The 17791-nt window shown below is 45.0% G+C and overlaps 1 protein-coding gene across 1 annotated transcript in view; it reads left to right on the top strand.

Annotated features, from left to right (window-relative positions):
• MAP2K6 (mitogen-activated protein kinase kinase 6) overlaps positions 1–17791 on the top strand; it is a 460161-nt gene that overhangs the window by 151199 nt on the left and 291171 nt on the right. The window contains exon 2 of the mRNA XM_069199837.1: positions 8309–8378. Coding sequence (XP_069055938.1) covers positions 8309–8378 — 70 coding nt within the window. The remainder of the gene's footprint in view (positions 1–8308; positions 8379–17791) is intronic.

Here is a 17791-nt window from a genome sequence, read left to right as displayed (position 1 = left end):
GGTATAATCTTGCAGGTCACTTATTTAGCATTGTGATGGATATGTCTATCCTTGAACCTACTGGGGATCTCAGACACTTATCATATGGTCTGACACCCAAAACACAACTGACTAGGCTAGAGAAGCTAGGCATCCAAGGAAAAGCATCCATTTAGAATGTTTCCTTCCTTTCTAATGGAGACTTCCTTTCACCTCCATACCCTACCACTTGAATAATGCATACCCCAAGGCTTAGCCATCTGCCCTCTTCTTTTCAACCTGTACCTCAGCCCATGCACTGATCAAATCATTTTTCCCTGTTGTACAACTACGCTGATGACCCACATATTATCCTTGTAAATATTACAGATGAGTCAATGGCAGTTGTAGATGTTGAGATAGTGTATTTCTATGCAGACTGGAGCCTGTAAATTTATTTTGTTCCCTCAATTCAGAGCAAACCAAAATTCAATTTGTGATGTTTTTTTCAATATTGGGTAGTAAGACTTTTAACCCTATGGCTACAAGTGATATAATGGTTTCCTGGGAGACTGCAGGTTTGCTCACATGTCTAACAATACACAATAAAAGAAGCAAGTAAATATCACATTTAATGAGAACAAAGTGGTACATTATCTGCTAATGGAACACTACCAATGAAGTATTCTGGGAAAGGATGGTTTTCCTCGAAAGGTTGTATAGGCTGGCAGAAGAACAGATGAGATGGCATTCCAAAGCTTGGGGCTAGTGGGAGAAAGAATTGAAATGAAGTTCATGATTAGGTGAATACGTTAAACTTATGATGCTTAGTAAAGTGGTTTAGTAAAAAATATAACTAAATCAGAAATAACATGTAAAAGAGCGTTTGGGGGATTGGGAAGAAATAAGCCAAAAGTGCATTTATGGACAATGAATAGGGAGCTGGAGTGAGTATGGAATGAATAGGAGTCATTGAAATGGGTGAAGAAAGGGGAAGTTTGCAAAGTATGCTTTGGAGACAGAAAATATGCCAGGTGAGAGACAATTAAAGTAAACCTAAGAGTTTCACTGGCACTAAATAAGTCAATATATATATTCTCTTTATTCAGTATGAAAATGATCAACCATACAAATAAATCAACAACAAAATATAATACACTCTCAAAAATCATTATCCAAAATAAACATTCCTGCACCTACCCTGCCCATTAAATACTTAAAACAGGATATTAAGAACAGTTCATTACCAGTTTCAATGTCCTATTAGCCATTTTACACATAAAAAAATTACATTTCAAAATTCACTAAAAATATATAATGTTACAATAAAATTACAAATTAAGACTCAATTGAAAAAGCCTCTATATTATTCCGCCAAGTTATGGCTCCCTTTAGAAAAGAACCCACCACATCAATGCATCCGAGGTCATACGCAGCCACAGGAAGGCTGGGCGGTATTGCACAAAACCCGTAGCCTTCAGTATGTGAAGTAAATATCGATGCCTAAATGGGGCATAAAAACCACAAAACAGAGTAAAATGAATTAAGGTCTGTAAAGGCACTCCATCGCAAGGGCATGGTTTTATAGCTTTTTCATCAAACTGACCTAGCCGAAAACACAAATTGCTTCTAATGACCCCTAAACAGAATCGTGAGATAAGAGTCCTTTCCCTCACATTTCTTATATCCAGGGGATAAGCCTCAGGGCCCACCCCCATCTTTAGCATTATAAAATCCCAAACTGATTTTTTCCTTAGTTCCTTCCTCTTAGTCCCCAAAATGTTGGAGAAATTCTTCTTAGCCCAGCATTTATCGGATTTGGTGAGACTCTCTGGAGCCTCGTACATATCTGGCCACCCCAATACGGAAGATACTTTTCTAATATACATCAGCCATGGAATATCCTTATCACTTGCCACACAATCCCGCAAAATCTCTCTATTAAAAGCAGCAAACTCATTAGTCCAGATAGAGATCCATAACATAAGGGGAGCAATCTTAATGGTATCTTCTATAAAATCAAGGTTCAATTCGGCATGCACTCCGAAGCTGGAAACATTTTGACCAACTCCTAACAACCTCCTGCAGGGGCCCTACTTTCTGTGGCCCCCACAATGACACCCCATCCAGCAAACCTGGGAGACACTTTTGCCTATATATTTCAAGCAGGGCCTTAACAGGTTTATTACCCACCCTGGCAGCAAACTCAAAAGTGGCACCTACTGTTGCATTAAAAATTGCCCCTCTCCTGGCGGTACAAGATTTCCAGGAACCCTTGCCATCAAAATTAATCCCTAAATAGGAGAATTCCTGAACCTTACTGATTGCTTGCTCATTGATCTTCACCCCCCCACCCCCACCCTACTGAGTGGTTTCCCATACGCCATAAAGTGCGATTTATTGCAATTTATCTTTAAATCCAGGGCTGTCATAAAAATGTCATAAGCTCTGACCGCCTCTCGAAGGCCATTCATAGTGCAAGCCATAAGTACTGCGTCATCCGCATAAATCAGTACTGAGACGTTCTTTCCATAAATTTTAGGGGCATCCTTACAGCGTTCCACCAAAAAGTCAAACAGACATTAGTGTACAGAAGAAAAAGGGTAGGAGCCATGACACATCCCTGGCACACCCCCCTACCAAGCTCAAAAGCATCCGAGCATTCTCCATTTATCCCAGCCCTCACATTAGCATACGTTCCTAAATGGAGGTACCGAAGCAGCTCCACAATTGAGGGGTCCATTCCCAGCCGGGTAAGCTTCTCCCACAGCTTAGACCGATTGACCTTATCAAAGGCACAGCTGAGATCCATAAATGCTAGATATAAAGTGCCTTTCCTAGCTTGAGTATATTTTCCAATCACCATCAGCAAATTTAGGCACTGTTCCTGGGTACCAAACCCTTCCCCAAAACCATATCGTACCTGGCTCAGAATTGCATTTTCGGCCATCCAAGCCTCAAAACGTGTTAAAATAATCCGGGCCGAAGAATCAAGGAGAGAAATTGGACAATAAGACTTGGGGTCATTCCTATACCCCTTTTTATAGACAGGAATAATGCACGCTGATCTCCAGGTATCCGGGATACCCACACTCACTGCTGCATTAAGGACATTTAGCAAGATTGGCACCCATAGTTGAGGGCAAGATTTGTAAAGATCCATTGGGAGTGAGTCTGGGCCAGGAGCTTTATTACGAGCACTGTCATGCAATGCCTTCTTAACCTCCTCAAGTGTAAACCTAATAGCTAAATTAGGGTGGCCTACATATTTTCTCTTCCCATTCCCCCCTAGAGAACTCCCCTGAAAGACCATACAAAAATGGCTAACCCAAGCCTCAGAGGCAATATTGCAGCCCAGGCCCTCAGATGTTACTGATTCAATGAGACCCCTATTAACAACCTTCCAAAACAGGCCATGTTTTTACACTCTACTGCACATTCCAGTCTCTCCCAGGCTAGCTCATTAAGCTTTAGCTTTCTTGCCCTCAGAACAGATTTATACAGATTTATAGATACTCTAACATGGGCCTTATCTCTAGGGTGCTCTTTTAGGGACTTCCTCAGAAATGTCTTAGCCTCATAACAGGGCTTACTAAATCAACCACCCTTATACTTACTAGAGGACTGAGCGGCTGTAGTTAGACAATCTTTAAAGGCTTTATTCACTCTAAACAATAGCGTCCATAACTTCTACTGGGCTGGGGGTTTCTGCCAGAAGCGTATCCATGAACAAATTTAGGTTGTCACCCACCACCCTTTCTACTACTTGCTGGATATTTACCTGCCTCCAGCCAAGTCCCCTACCCTGATCCTTTGTCTTAACCGAAACTGGCCCCCCCTTCCTAATTTATGTAAAATCTCTGGGAAGCTAAAATGGACCGTGAGGGGGTTATGATCTCTAAGATACTTCTCACCCACCTCCCCATGTGTAACCAAATTCTTTAAAGATGGAAAACAAAAATATAATCAGTTGTTGTGCCTACCCCTCTACCTACAAAAGTTCGAACCTGATAAGTACCCACAACTTCGATATCGCAGAAGTTCATAAGGCCAAACTACGTAAGCTCTTGATCAAACATCTGCCCCTGGGGTCCTGTGATCCATCAGCTATATATACCTCCTGACCTACCTCAAAAGGATTCACCACTGTAGTATACTGCCCTATCTTCGTATTAAAATCTCCTGCTACAACAGCGCAGAATTCCACACCAACCTCCTCCATTCTGCACCTCAGTGTCTGGAAAACTGAGAAGAGGACACTAATTTGACACCCAGAGTCCCAAACAGCGTTGTAAAAATTTACCAACAGGACATTAAATTTGCTTAGAAAAACTACCCACTCAGTCAGTATACCCTGATGGTTACACTTGATTTGAAACACTCTCGCTGTTTTAGAAAATTGGATCAAAGTAACTAAACCCCCTTAGGGCGGCCTCCTTGGGGCCGAATAGCCGGGACTGCAAACCTATGAAAACCATCCCAGGCAGCTTGCCCATCCAACCAGGTTTCTTGCAGTAGAATAAAATCATATTGAGCCAGGTCCCTAGTCCATTCCTGGTCTAATAGCTTAGCATTGTACCCAGTTACATTCCAAGAAATAAGACCACAATCTGTAGACTTTCCACCCTGGACCTCCATGGTCATAGTAGCATTTGAGGGATCTGCTAAATGCTCACTGTATTTCCCTACATAGCGTCAGTCCATCCCTCCAAATCCAGGGTACTAGTGATATCATTCCTCATACTGATTTTCTGTGCAGCATCTTGTCCTTGCTGTAGATACGTAAGATTCCCAGACATGGTCTCACCAGACTCATCAGGCTGTCGTATATGAACATAAAAAAAACTCAAATGGACCGTGCCAATTTTGCCCTTTCTCTTGGAAGCCGAACTTCGTGTAGAGAGGAGTCGCTGGGCTAGACCAGAATACCTACAACTTATAATAATATAATCCCCGTTTCCTACTTTCGCTCGTGGCCCGACCCAATCAATTCTTCTAACAAAGATGATATCATTAAGATCCTTACAAGCAAAGTCACAATTTTTGCTCAACGAATGACCAGTTTTGGTTTTTTAGTTGATCCGTAGATTGACCAGTACCCGGAACAAGAGCCGGGACATCTATCAGAACCACCACATAGGGGGCACATGCTGGTGGGAGCTCCAAATAGAGAAGTAGAGGATTTTTTCCCAGAAACAAATTGTGTACTTCCATAGGCCCACTCCCTGATAGCTTTCCACCTCGTAACCTATTTTTCCCTCCTGCGCTTCTTGGCAAATCGGCAAGGGCAATCGAGAGTGAGGCAGCCTCCACAGAAATACCATGAGCCCCTGAATTTACAAAATTTGGAGCTTGTCGTATGGCTCCATCTGGTTTCCTGGGCTAGCCCTAGCAAGGAAACACCCTCTCGGGTGGTTGAATTTGATGTCTAAAGTCCAGACCGCCCTCAGCTATCACTGGACTAGGCCTCTCCAGCCCCCATATCCGGGAAACTGCTTTGTTAAGCACCAGCAGTTTCTCCAAGACCGGGACCAGACTCACCTCAACCTTCTCGTTAAACTTCATCAGTAAGCTGTTTGCATCCCAACCCGGGGACTGTATGGTATCAGTACCATCCATGGAGCCTGTAGCATTTACAATTACTGACGTAGGCAGTTTAAATCGACTTCCAACTTTCTTCGGCGCCTTTTTCTTTTTTTGGTGGGGGACTGCTACTTTCCAAAGGGGAGGCTGGAGGGGACTGCCTCAAAAACCTCTTACTTTTCCTTAAAGTCCCAACCATTTGCCCCCATCTCCTTAGGGAGCAAATTTTCAGACACAGCTTCTTGCGCTTTCTGTGAGGGACCCGCCTGATTGTCCAGCAACCCCAGAGCCTCACTTTCAGTGGAGATTTGGTGCCAGTCATTCATCTCCAGAGGAAGCCTCCTCTCTGCCAAATCAATCTCTTTACTGACCCCCCTGACAGCTCTGGCAAGAAAAGAGTCCAAAGTTGGATTTGTACTTCCCTTCCCTCCTCCAGCCTGGCCCACACTTTGAAGGGCCCTTCTCCTGTCCATCCTCACAGTATATCAAGGCAGGCTTATCTAGGAGGCAGCTTGTCGGCTGCAGTCACAGTAAAACAATAAAACAATGGGAAAATAAAAAATACAGATTTGTTTTGCTGGAGAGGTTTCATGTAACAGTTAAACTCTGGGGCAGTTGTTTAACAGAGGGCAGAATGATTTCAGAAACAGTCACCCACCAAGCAGGATTAAAGAGGGGTGGCCCAGCCCGGCCTCTCCCGGTCGATGATGGGCGAAGGACGGGCCCACCTTTGGCCTGAGTTTCTCCTGGGCGCAGCCCGTGCGGCGAAGTTGTGGTCGCGCTTGTTAGCGCTTGGGAAATTAGGTTTCTCTCATGCCTCACAGCTCCTTGGGACTCGGAGTCCCAGCACCCAGGTCTCTGTTTACATGCGCGTCTCGCACAGCGAAGTGGTGGTCGGGCTTATTAGCGCTCAGGAAATGAGGCTCCTCCCCAGCCTCGCAACTCCTTGTGACTCGGAGTCCCAGCACCCAGGTCTCTGTTTATATAACAGAAATGTTTTGGGGAAAAGATGGAAAAGAGACAAATAGACCATGATTTTTTGCAGATAGAGACTGGGGCCCTAGGTGAATGAAAATGTACCAGCGGGAGATAGATATTTTTGGTGGGAGCGTGAAAGAAGAGAATCTCAGTTAAAGTGGGATAAAATAGAGAGACTGAAAAGACGTCTAAGAATTGAGAGAAGATACAAAGAGTTGCTTATAGAGTCATGGAGTGTGATGGTTGAGTCTTCTGTAATACAGACTAAATTACATTCCTTTCTTCTGAGACTAGCACAGTCTTTCACGATAATGACTTTTGTATTAAGAATTCATCCTTGCTTTCCAACTTTATTATGAGTTGTATTTAAATTAGAGCATATGTCTATTTTTTTCTGAACCATTCTCCAAAAGAAAAAAGTTAGAGTGGATATTAAGAGTCGCTAGATTCACTTCTAGCGCAAAAAAGCCCAAAGAAAGTGAGTCTGTCGGCATTGATAGAGGCTCAACCCTAAGCACTCCGATTTTTAATTCACATAGTGCAATCCAAGGAGTCATGCAGTATGCCCTCTGAATTTTTCTGAATTAAAAACAAGTGCAAACAAAATTTGAATCGAATTTCATCACCCAGTGTTCTTTCTTTTAATTTAACATCAGTGTCATAATTAACATATATCCATTTTATTGGTTTTATGAATTAAGTAATGCTATTGATATGTTACTTCCCATAGTTGTAGAACTGAAAAATGTATATGTTATTTGCAATGTTGTTTTATCCAAAATTTGCAAATGCATAATGATGTCCCAAATTGAAGGGTTTCTAACCTGAAACGTATAGGGAACACAAAATACACACAAGATAAACACAGTTATTAAAATTAAGTTCACTTAAAAAACATTAAGGTTTGCAAAAGAATCCTTGACAAGACTGAGTGTATCTCCCCTTTTTCAAAAGTGTGCACCATCGCCAGTCAAATGTTTTCTTCAATAGTAAAGCTAAATAAGTTGAACAACCTGAGAGACTGCAGGTTAAACTGAAGTACCACCTAAAACATGTGAAGCCAATTAGTGTGCAGATTATATAAATTTGTTACTCAGATTTTAAGCCTTTATTTTTAAGGTGTTAATTCAGTTCCTCTCCAAGCAGCATTGAAGGAAGAGTAAGGGCAGTCTCTTTTACTGTAGCACCACATACCTGCGACAGGGCCACAGGCGTGTCAGTTAACAGGATGCAAAATGTTACTCACTTTATGCTGTGAAAAATGTACCCGGCTTCTTGAACCCAAATTGTTAGAGTAATGTTTTTTTTAAATTATTATTGTTATTTTTGTTACATAATTATGGATTGGCTGTGTGAAAAAACATTGCTGGCAAAATGTGTAATAACTAGGCATTTGTATGGGAATTGTCTCCTAGACTGACAAGTATATCCGGGGCAGTCTTGTCTCAGGTCTAGCTGGACCAGGCTTGTAAGCGGCAGTCCCCACTCCCTACTGTCTTTTTCAAAGTACCATCTTGTCCAAAAATCTGCAACGCTACCTAGAGGCTAGATACTGCTTTCCATGCCTGCCTTGTATCACGTCGACTTGTCTAATGAACCACACTGTAAGCAATACTATATTTTGGAGGATTTCTCATTGCTGTGATTCATTCATCAGACTAAGACAACATTTTCAATGTGGCACCCTCCTTAACAAGGGCCATAGCTTTGAGTCCTACAGTGCCACACTTGTATGTCCATATATAGAAGTGCGCATGTCAGGTCCTTACTTTTTGTTCTTTTTTTCCAGGCAAGAGGAAAAACCCAGGCCTAAAGATTCCTAAAGAAGCCTTTAAGCAGCCACCTGCCAGCTCTCCAACGTAAGTCTTACAATGTTTGTAACATTTTGCATTTCCCTACTCATCCGAGAAAAAGAATGGCTTTAGCAAAAGAAAACCATTGTTGTGTTTTTGTCTCTGACCTTTCTGTTTCAGAGAGGGTCCAGTGTATTAGTGATGGTTTGTGTTAGTTTTGTGCCCAGTGCTTGCAGTGATCAGATTCTTGATCATATGAACATTAATAGAGCTCAGTGATAAATAGTGTTTTGCAGATAACATGAAACCTCCACAATACAGCCTTCAAGTCACAGGAGTTTGTGTCATTTAGCCTTGGAATAAGGAAGGGAGATTCCCTAATAATATCAATGTGTCATGGAAATCAACTAGTCATTTTTTATGTTGAAATAATCATATATATTTACACATTGTATCTAGCAACAAATCACAATGCATATTGAAATGCAAAAGGCTTCTTTCTTTGTGCTCAGAAGAGTGACACATTCATGTAATGTAGAGAAACCGTTGCGTACCACAAAGCTTTCTTAATAGACAACCCAGAGAACAAGTTTAGATGAAAATGTCATTGGGTTAGCCTAATTAGCTGACCGCATTTTGATCCCTCTTGATCATGGGATCGTCATCAGGACTTCTGATATATATCTGAGTTCAAGAAGATGTTGAGCTGCATCAGCACATAGATGAGGAGATGCCAAAAACATTATTGTAGGAGATCAGAATCAGTAGAGGGTTTTGGCTCGGTTGAAAACGCTGGTCTGAAAAGGGCAGGATGGATAAAGGCAAATTGGCAAACCAGCCTCCGAGTTGGGGAGAAGCAGAGTGAAACGAAATAAAGCTGCAGCGACCCCGTGGTGCTGGGAGGCGCACGGTCAAGGTAGACTATCTTCTCAGAGGAGAACCCACCAAATGTGTGAAAAAGGCATCTTATCCTTGGAATGCCATATGCTAGTGTTAATAAAATTGGCCAAATAATGAGTAGTTATGTATTAGAACTCTTATTCTCTTATTTGTTTTATGTTTACAGACAGCAAGAGAGAAGAAACATTATGTTTGATGGCATGTGTAGCTATAGATACACATGCTGTGCATAAGTCTGCCATCTAGAGTTGGTCTCGGAGTGTTAGAAGTTATTTTTCTTCGAAGAAGGTTTTCGAGTCACGAGATCGAGTGACTCCTCCTCTCAGTAATACTGTGCATGGGCACAGAGTCCTTTGTTAGATTGTTTTCTCTCTGCCTTCGGGTTCGGACATGTTTCCTCTCGCTCCAGTGGATCTCGGTTTGGGCCTTTGGAACTTTTTCAAACTTTCTATAATACTGTCGGTATTGTTTCTATCGTGTTTTCTCTCTGTAGTTGACCGTTTAAACCATTGGGGTTGTTTTCTTTCGCCTTCAAAAGGGGCCTTGCCCTTTAGGGGCCCTCTTCAGTGTCAGGCTGATGGAACTGAGTCCTTTTGATCCTGTCCTCTGTGTCACGCCAAGTTCCCGTACACCCACCAATCTCTCCTTATCTCCCGACCATCGAGAGGGTACTTGTGACGCCTGCAGGTAGTTTAGATCGAAGAAGAGTCTCCGGGACCGAAGAGCTCCTCGACTGGAAATGGCGTCCAAGTCTACAGGGGACACACCAGACATTTTCTGTGAGGAACACGCGCAGGAGGAGGACGAACAGAATACAGCACTTTCCATTAGAGACTCGGGCCCTCATTATGAGTTTGACGGTCCGAGGACCGCTGTGGTGGAGGAGGAGGCAGTGGCACAGCCGAAGGCCCGGCAGATTTGACCGCCATATTATGACCATGGTGGTGTGCCTACCGAAACATAGCCAAGTCACCGCCAGTGCGGACGGGCAGCGGCGGCCGGCAGTAGGTATCTCCAGGCCCGTGTGGAGCATGTTTCCGCCAACCATATTACGAGGTCGCACACCGCCAGGATATCCACTGCGGTTGCCCCGCCACGAAAAGCCTGGCGGAAACGAACAACATAAAAGGGGACACTCACTTTCAGGAAAATAGGCATGTCTGCAGCTGCCATCGAACCAGAGCTGGAAGTCACCTAATGCTCCTGCTGGCCATACAACTCCAGAACCAGCGACCGTGACGAACCATAAGTACACCCGCCTAGCACATACTGGAGGGAAGGCCATTATTATACACAACCCACACTCAGCACAGCTAGCGGCTGCTATGCACACATGCAAACAAATACCCGTACCAACACCCACCCACCCACCCACCCACCCACACACACACACACACACACACACACACACACACACACACACACAAAAAAAAACTACACACCAAACCACACATATCCTCCATATACATGTGGAAGGAAAGCCAGGACACACATGTTTCCCTAGACACCAAAGGGTCCCTGGTGCAAATATATTAAAGGGCAATGGAAACGTATTAAAAAGCAATTTACAACAGAGGCCTACTGGACAGTACAACTGTAATGGGTGCCCCTGACACACTGAGCAATGTCCATGGCCCCAATTTGATTCCTGACTGCAAAGTGGCCTCCACATGGCAGGGGCATTAATGGGACATGCAGGCACCTCAGGGATGATTGGGGGGGGGGGGGGGCAAGGTGGGCACTTGGTCCTTAGATTTAGATTTGGAGGAGGGTTCCTTTGGTTTGGGTTAGGTTTTGACTGATTTTAGGTAAGGGGGTTTGGTTTTGGCTTTGAGAGGGTTAACCTTGTCCTTTGTGGGGGTAGAAGTCTTAGGTGGTGGAGGGGCATGGTTTGTACCCCGGGGACCATGGGAGGACTGGGAGGTGGAAGGGTAACAAGGCGCTTGGGGGGAACAGGGACTAGGTCAGTGGGAGGGAAAATGGAAAATACTTGTAGGAAACGTTTTTTAGGGGAACAAGGTTGGTCATTGGATAAACGTTTGGGAGTGGAGGGAGAGGTAGTGGTTGTGAGGTGTGTACTTTGAGGTGCCTTGGGTGCAGGTGCAAGTGTGAATGCCATATGTGTGCTGTGTGACTGTTGGTTGGGTGAGTGTGGGTGTTTAGTTGTAGTGGGAGGAAGGGGGAGGGGGGAAGAGATGCAGGGGGATGGCAGGGTGGATATGTGAATATATGTTTTGTCTGCAGGTAGGGTGGATGTGCTGTATGTGGAGGTGTTGACAGTTGTGCTGAGTTCCCATGTGTATGGGGTGCATGAATGGGGGGTCTGCTATTGTGGTAACGGTGGAAATGAGGGCACATGTGGAAGGATCTGGGAGTGATGATGTGGTGACTGCAGGTATTAGTGGTGTAGTGTCTGTGAGGGGGAAATGGTGGGAGAGTCCGTGTAGGGAGTGGATGTTGTGTCCGCATCTGTCTGTTGTGTGTGTGTGCATGGCGGTGGTGTCTTTTATGGTGCTTGTGTTTGTCCTTGTGCACCGTGCCTGTTGATGTGGATGCATGTTGGTATGAAGGTGTACCCTGGATGGGTGAGGGGACAGGGATGTGGGTCTGGGAGGGGGACGGAAGAAGAAGGTACACTGTTTGCCGTCAATGAGGAGGCCAGAGCCTGAAAGGATCTCTCCAGGGCAGCCAAGACACCGAGAATGCCTTCCAGGAAGGCATTGGACTGCTGCATCTGTGATGCCAGTCCCTGGTTGGCATTCAACATGATTGACTGTCCCACGGAGATGGACCTCAAGAGGTCAAAAATCTCCTCATTGAGGGTAGCAGGGCTGATTTGGCCAGGGACGCAGGTGCCTGTGGCGAAGGAGATGCCCACCCTCCTGGGTGAACAGGGACGGGCAACTGGGTGGAGAGCTACAGGGATGGCGGTGCTGATCAGGGGGGTGGCGAACAGGGATGGTGCTGGGATGGTCCCAGATAGGGCTGCCACCATTAGGGGGAGCGTCGATCGGAGGAGGAATCCAAAGATGTTGTCGTCCATCCTGTCTCCACTGTGGCACTCCCCTCGCCCTCCATCCCACTGGTCCCCTCAGCTCCGCTAGTATCAGCCTCCTAGTTCCTGTGGGCTGCAGATTTCCTACTTGCCGGTGCCCCTTCTCCTTCACCTGATGATGAAGTCACCTTATTTTTCACAGCCCCCACATGGGCATGTCAGCATTGGTACACAACACTGCTGGATCTATCTGTTGTACCTTGTCACAAGCTACCAAACAGACCAGATCTCCTGACCCAATACAAAGGACAAATCAGACACCGCAGTCCCAGCACACTCAATCTTGCAGTATGGCTCCTGAAGTCATAGAGTTTGGTTATCTTAAACTTCCATCTGAATGCATGGATATTTTAAAAGAGGCACACAAACCCGCAACTAGACAGTGTTATGCAGCCAAACAGAAACGTTTTGTATACTATTGCCAACCCAAAAACATAGATCCACACACATTTACTAAACACTATTGTGTAGATGTGTTAACTCTCCAACAAACAAATGTTGGACAGGCAGTACTTAGAACACTATTTCAAACTACTCTAACTCCTACAGGCTTACCACCACTTATTTTGGAGGGGACTGGTTTTCAGCCTATGCACAGCATGTGTATCTACAGCTACACATGCCGTAGAATGGTAAATGTTACTTACCCAGTAGACATCTGTTCATGGCATGTAGTGCTGTAGATTCAGGGGCACCTGTCCTCCTCCCTGGAAGCTTGTAGCCGTTGTAGTACTGTAGATATATATGTTCGATGGCATGTGTAGCTGCAGATACACATGCTGTGCATTATCCTGCCATCTAGTGTTGGGCTCGGAGTGTTACAAGTTGTTTTTCTTCGAAGAAGTCTTTTCGAGTCACAAGACCGAGGGACTCCTCCCTTTCGGCTCCATAGGGCTCGGGCGTCGACTCCATCTTAGATTGTTTTCTTTCCGCCATCGGGTTTGGACGTGTTCCTCTTCGCTCCGTATTTCGAATCAGGAAAGTTAGCTAATCATCGAAAAATTAGACGGTATTGTTTGTGCTCGGTACCGGTTTAGTGTTAGAACATCGACACCAATTGAAGAAGCGCTCCGGCGGCCCTTCGGGGCTTACACTCTTCAGCGGGGCCTGTTCGGCCCGACCGCGTCCATCGTCGAAATTCATGGACCGGACCCCATTCCGCTTCTGCCCCAATTGCCATGCCAAGTATCCTTACACGGACCAACACTTGGTCTGTAACCTGTGTCTATCACCAGAACACAGGGAGGATACCTGCGAGGCCTGCCGGGCATTTCGATGAAAAAAGATCCTACGCGATCGAAGAGCTAGAAGACTTCAGATGGCGTTGACACCGGCAGAACAGATTGACGTCGAGGAGGAGGAGAGAATCTCCATACAAGAATCGGACTCGGACGACTCCGAAAGTTAGCTACCGACGGCACAGCAAAAAACTGTGAGTAAAACTGCCCCGGCCAAGGCTCACTCCAGAATCATAAAGGCCATGGCTTAACCCGAAAACATGGTGACCAACCATCGGCACCGAAAAAGGCCTCCCAACAGCCGAAGGCATCTGACTCCGGTCGAGATACCGGCTCCGAACTATCTCGGCATCAAGAGTTCAATAGACCCAAAGTAAAAAAGGTTTCCTCTGAGCCGAAAAAGACTGTTCCAAAACCTTTGGTGTCGAAAAAGGCAGCCTCGGAGCCGAAAATAGGCTTCTACACAGAAGAACACGGACTTTCCACTCAAATGCAACAGCACAGATTTGAGCAGGAATTAAGTTTGGGAGAGCCAGACCATACTCAAAGGAGGCTGCACATACAGAAAGAGACTGGTAAAATTCAAACTCTTCCTCCAATAAAGATAAAAAGAAAGCTAGCATTTCAGGATTCGGAAATGCAGCCAAAGGCAAAGGTGGCAAGAGACAAAACACCTCCACCAAAGTTTTCGCCACAGCCTTCTCCACTGCACTCACCACAGCTGTCCCCGGGAACAACACCCCCAGTGCAGTCACCAACACACACGGTGATGACACAGGATGGCCCGGATGCATGGGACTTATATGATGCACGGGTCTCTGACAACAGTCCCGATTGCTACCCGGCAAGACCATCACCACCAGAGGACAGCACTGCATACATGCAGGTGCTATCAAGGGCAGCTACTTTCCATAATGTGGCAATGCATGCGGAGCCAATAGAAGATGACTTCTTATTTAACACCTTGGCATCCACTCACAGCTCTTTTCAAAGTTTGCCAATGCTTCCAGGCATGCTAAAACACGCCAAACAGGTGTTCCAGGACCCAGTGAAAGGCAGAGCTATCACGCCTAGGGTGGAGAAGAAATATAAGCCTCCCCCAACGGACCCTGTGTTTATAAACACAGCAACTGACACCAGATTCGGTAGTCGTGGGAGCGGCCAGAAAAAAGGGCGAACTCCCAATCATCAGGAGATGCACCACCGCCTGACAAGGAAAGTCGGAAGTTCAATGCTGCGGGCAAACGGGTGGCAGCACAAGCAGCCAATTCACAGGCTCTACTGGCTCGCTACGACAGGGCACACTGGGACGAGATGCAACATATAATACAGCACTTGCCCAAGGAACACCAGAAACGTGCCCAACAGGTTGTTGAGGAAGGACAAGCGATTTCCAACAACCAGATAAGGTCTGCACTGGACTCGGCGGACACAGCAGCATGGACAGTGAACACTGCAGTAACCATTCGCAGGCATGCATGGTTACGGAGCTGAGGTTTTAAACCGGAAATCCAGCAAGCTGTTCTCAATATGCCGTTTAGCCAGCAACAATTGTTTGGGCTGGAGGTGGACACGGCAATCGAAAAACTGAAAAAGGACACAGACACGGCCAAAGCCATGGGCACGCTCTACTCCCCACAAAACAGAGGCACTTTTAGAAGACCACAGTTTAGAGGGGGGTTTCGTTCCCAAACCGCAGAGCCTTCCACCTCACAAGCCAAACCCACCTATCAGGGGCAGTACCAAAGAGGAGGGTTTCAAGGATCATACAGGGGTGGACAATTCCCAAAAAGAAGGGGAAAATTCCAAAGCCCTAAAGCACCTCAAGCTAAACATTGACTTCAATGTCACAAACCCCCAACACTCAACACCAGTTGGGGAGGGGGGGGGGTGGGGACGACTTACCGCATACTACCAAAACTGGATGAACATAACTACGGACACATGGGTCCTAGCCAATATCCAACATAGTTATTGCATAGAATTCATAAATTTCCCACCAGATGTGCCTCCAAGAGCACACAATATGTCCAAACAACACTTAGGGGGTTATTCCAACTTTGGAGGAAGTGGTAATCCGTCCCAAAAGTGACTGTAAAGTGACTGATATACCACCAGCCGTATTATGAGTCCATTATATCCTATGGAACTCGTAATACTGCTGGTGGTAAATCCGTCACATTTGGGACAGATTACCACCTCCTCCAAAGTTGGAATAACCCCCTTAGACTGGTTACAGCTAGAAGTCCAAGCATTGTTACAAAAACAAGCAATAGAACTAGTACCAAACCATCAAAAAGGAACAGGTGTCTACTCCCCGTACTACCTCATTCCAAAGAAAGACAAAACGTTGAGACCCATATTAGACCTCAGAACACCTAATCTCTACATCAAATCAGATTACTTCCACATGGTAACACTTCAAGACGTGATTCCCCTGCTCAAAAAACAGGACTACATGTCAACGTTAGATCTGAAGGATGCATATTTCAACATACCCATACATCCTTCCCACAGGAAATACTTAAGGTGTGTAATTCAGGGCGTGCATTACCAATTCAGGGTGTTACCATTCGGGATAACAACAGCCCCAAGGGTATTCACAAAATGCCTTGCAGTAGTAGCCGCGCATATAAGGAGACAGCACATGCACGTATTCCCATACTTAGACGATTGGTTAATAAAAACCAGCACTCAGCAACAGTGTCTTCAACACACACAATATGTTATAGAAACTCTACACAAACTAGGGTTCGCTATAAATTACCAAAAATCACATCTACAACCATCACAAACACAACAATACTTGGGAGCAACAATCGACACACAAAAATCGATTGCCACTCCAAGTCCACAAAGGGTACAAGCATTCCAGAATATAATAATAAACATGCAGCCAAACCCAACACTACCAAGTGAGGTTTGTAATGAAACTTCTAGGCATGATGTCTTCATGCATAGCCATTGTCCCAAACGCAAGACTACACATGCGGCCCTTACAACAGTGTCTAGCAATACAATGGACACAAGCACAGGGCCAACTCCAAGATCTAGTGTTGATAGACCGCCATACACACTTCTCGTTCCAATGGTGGAACCCTATAAATTTAAACCAAGGGCAGCCATTCCAAGACCCAGTGCCTCAATACGTGATCACAACAGATGCTTCCATGATGAGGTGGGGAGCACACCTCAACCAGCACAGTATACAAGGACAATGGGACATTCAACAAAAACAACTGCACATAAATCATTTAGAACTGTTGGCAGTGTTCCTAGCATTGAAAGCATTTCAACCACTGATAGCCCACAAACACATTCTTGTCAAAACAGACAACATGACGACAATGTATTACCTCAACAAGCAATGAGAGACACACTCGTCACAACTGTGTCTCTTAGCACAGAAAATTTGGTATTGGGCAATTCACAATCACATTCGCCTAATAGCACAATACATCCCAGGCATTTAAAACCAGTTAGCCGACAATCTCAGTTGAGATCACCAACAAACACACGAATGGGAAATTCATCCCCAGATCCTACAAGATTACTTTCTAAGCTGGGGAACACCAAAAATAGTCCTATTCGCAACAAAGGAAAACGCAAAATGCCAAAACTTCGCGTCCAGTTACCCACACCCTCTGTCCAAGGGCAATGCGTTATGGATGAGTTGGTCAGGGATATTTGCTTATGCTTTTCCCCCTCTCCCACTCATTCCTTATCTGGTAAACAAACTGAGTCAAAACAGACTCAAACTAATACTCATAGCACCAACCTGGGCTCGCCAACCGTGGTACACAACACTGCTGGACCTATCAGTAGTACCTCATATCAAATTATCAAACAGACCAGATCTGTTAACTCAACACAAACAACAGATCAGACACCCAAATTCAGCATTGCTCAATCTAGCAATCTGGCTCTTGAAGTCTTAGAATTTGGACACTTAGACCTTACACAAGAATGTATGGAGGTCATTAAACAAGCTAGGAAACCAACTACAAGACATTGTTATGCAAACAAATGGAAAAGATTTGTTTACTACTGCCACAATAATCAAATTCAACCACTGCATGCTTCCGCAAAAAACATTGTAAGTTACTTATTACAGGGGAAACATCCTTTATTACGACGTTTTATTAACGAAGACGTGGTTAACGAAAGGGCAACAACGTTTTTTTTAACCACGACTCCGTTATTTTGTGCCTTAACTACGTATGTTCTAAACAACGAACTTGCGTGGTTAAGGTACAAGGAAGGGAGTTGGCGAAGGAGGACGACGC

Source organism: Pleurodeles waltl, chromosome 7 (genome assembly GCF_031143425.1).
Source record: "Pleurodeles waltl isolate 20211129_DDA chromosome 7, aPleWal1.hap1.20221129, whole genome shotgun sequence".
NCBI lineage: Eukaryota > Metazoa > Chordata > Amphibia > Caudata > Salamandridae > Pleurodeles > Pleurodeles waltl.
The sequence above is the reverse complement of the archived record's forward strand: the minus strand, read 5'-3'. Positions and strand labels throughout refer to the sequence as shown.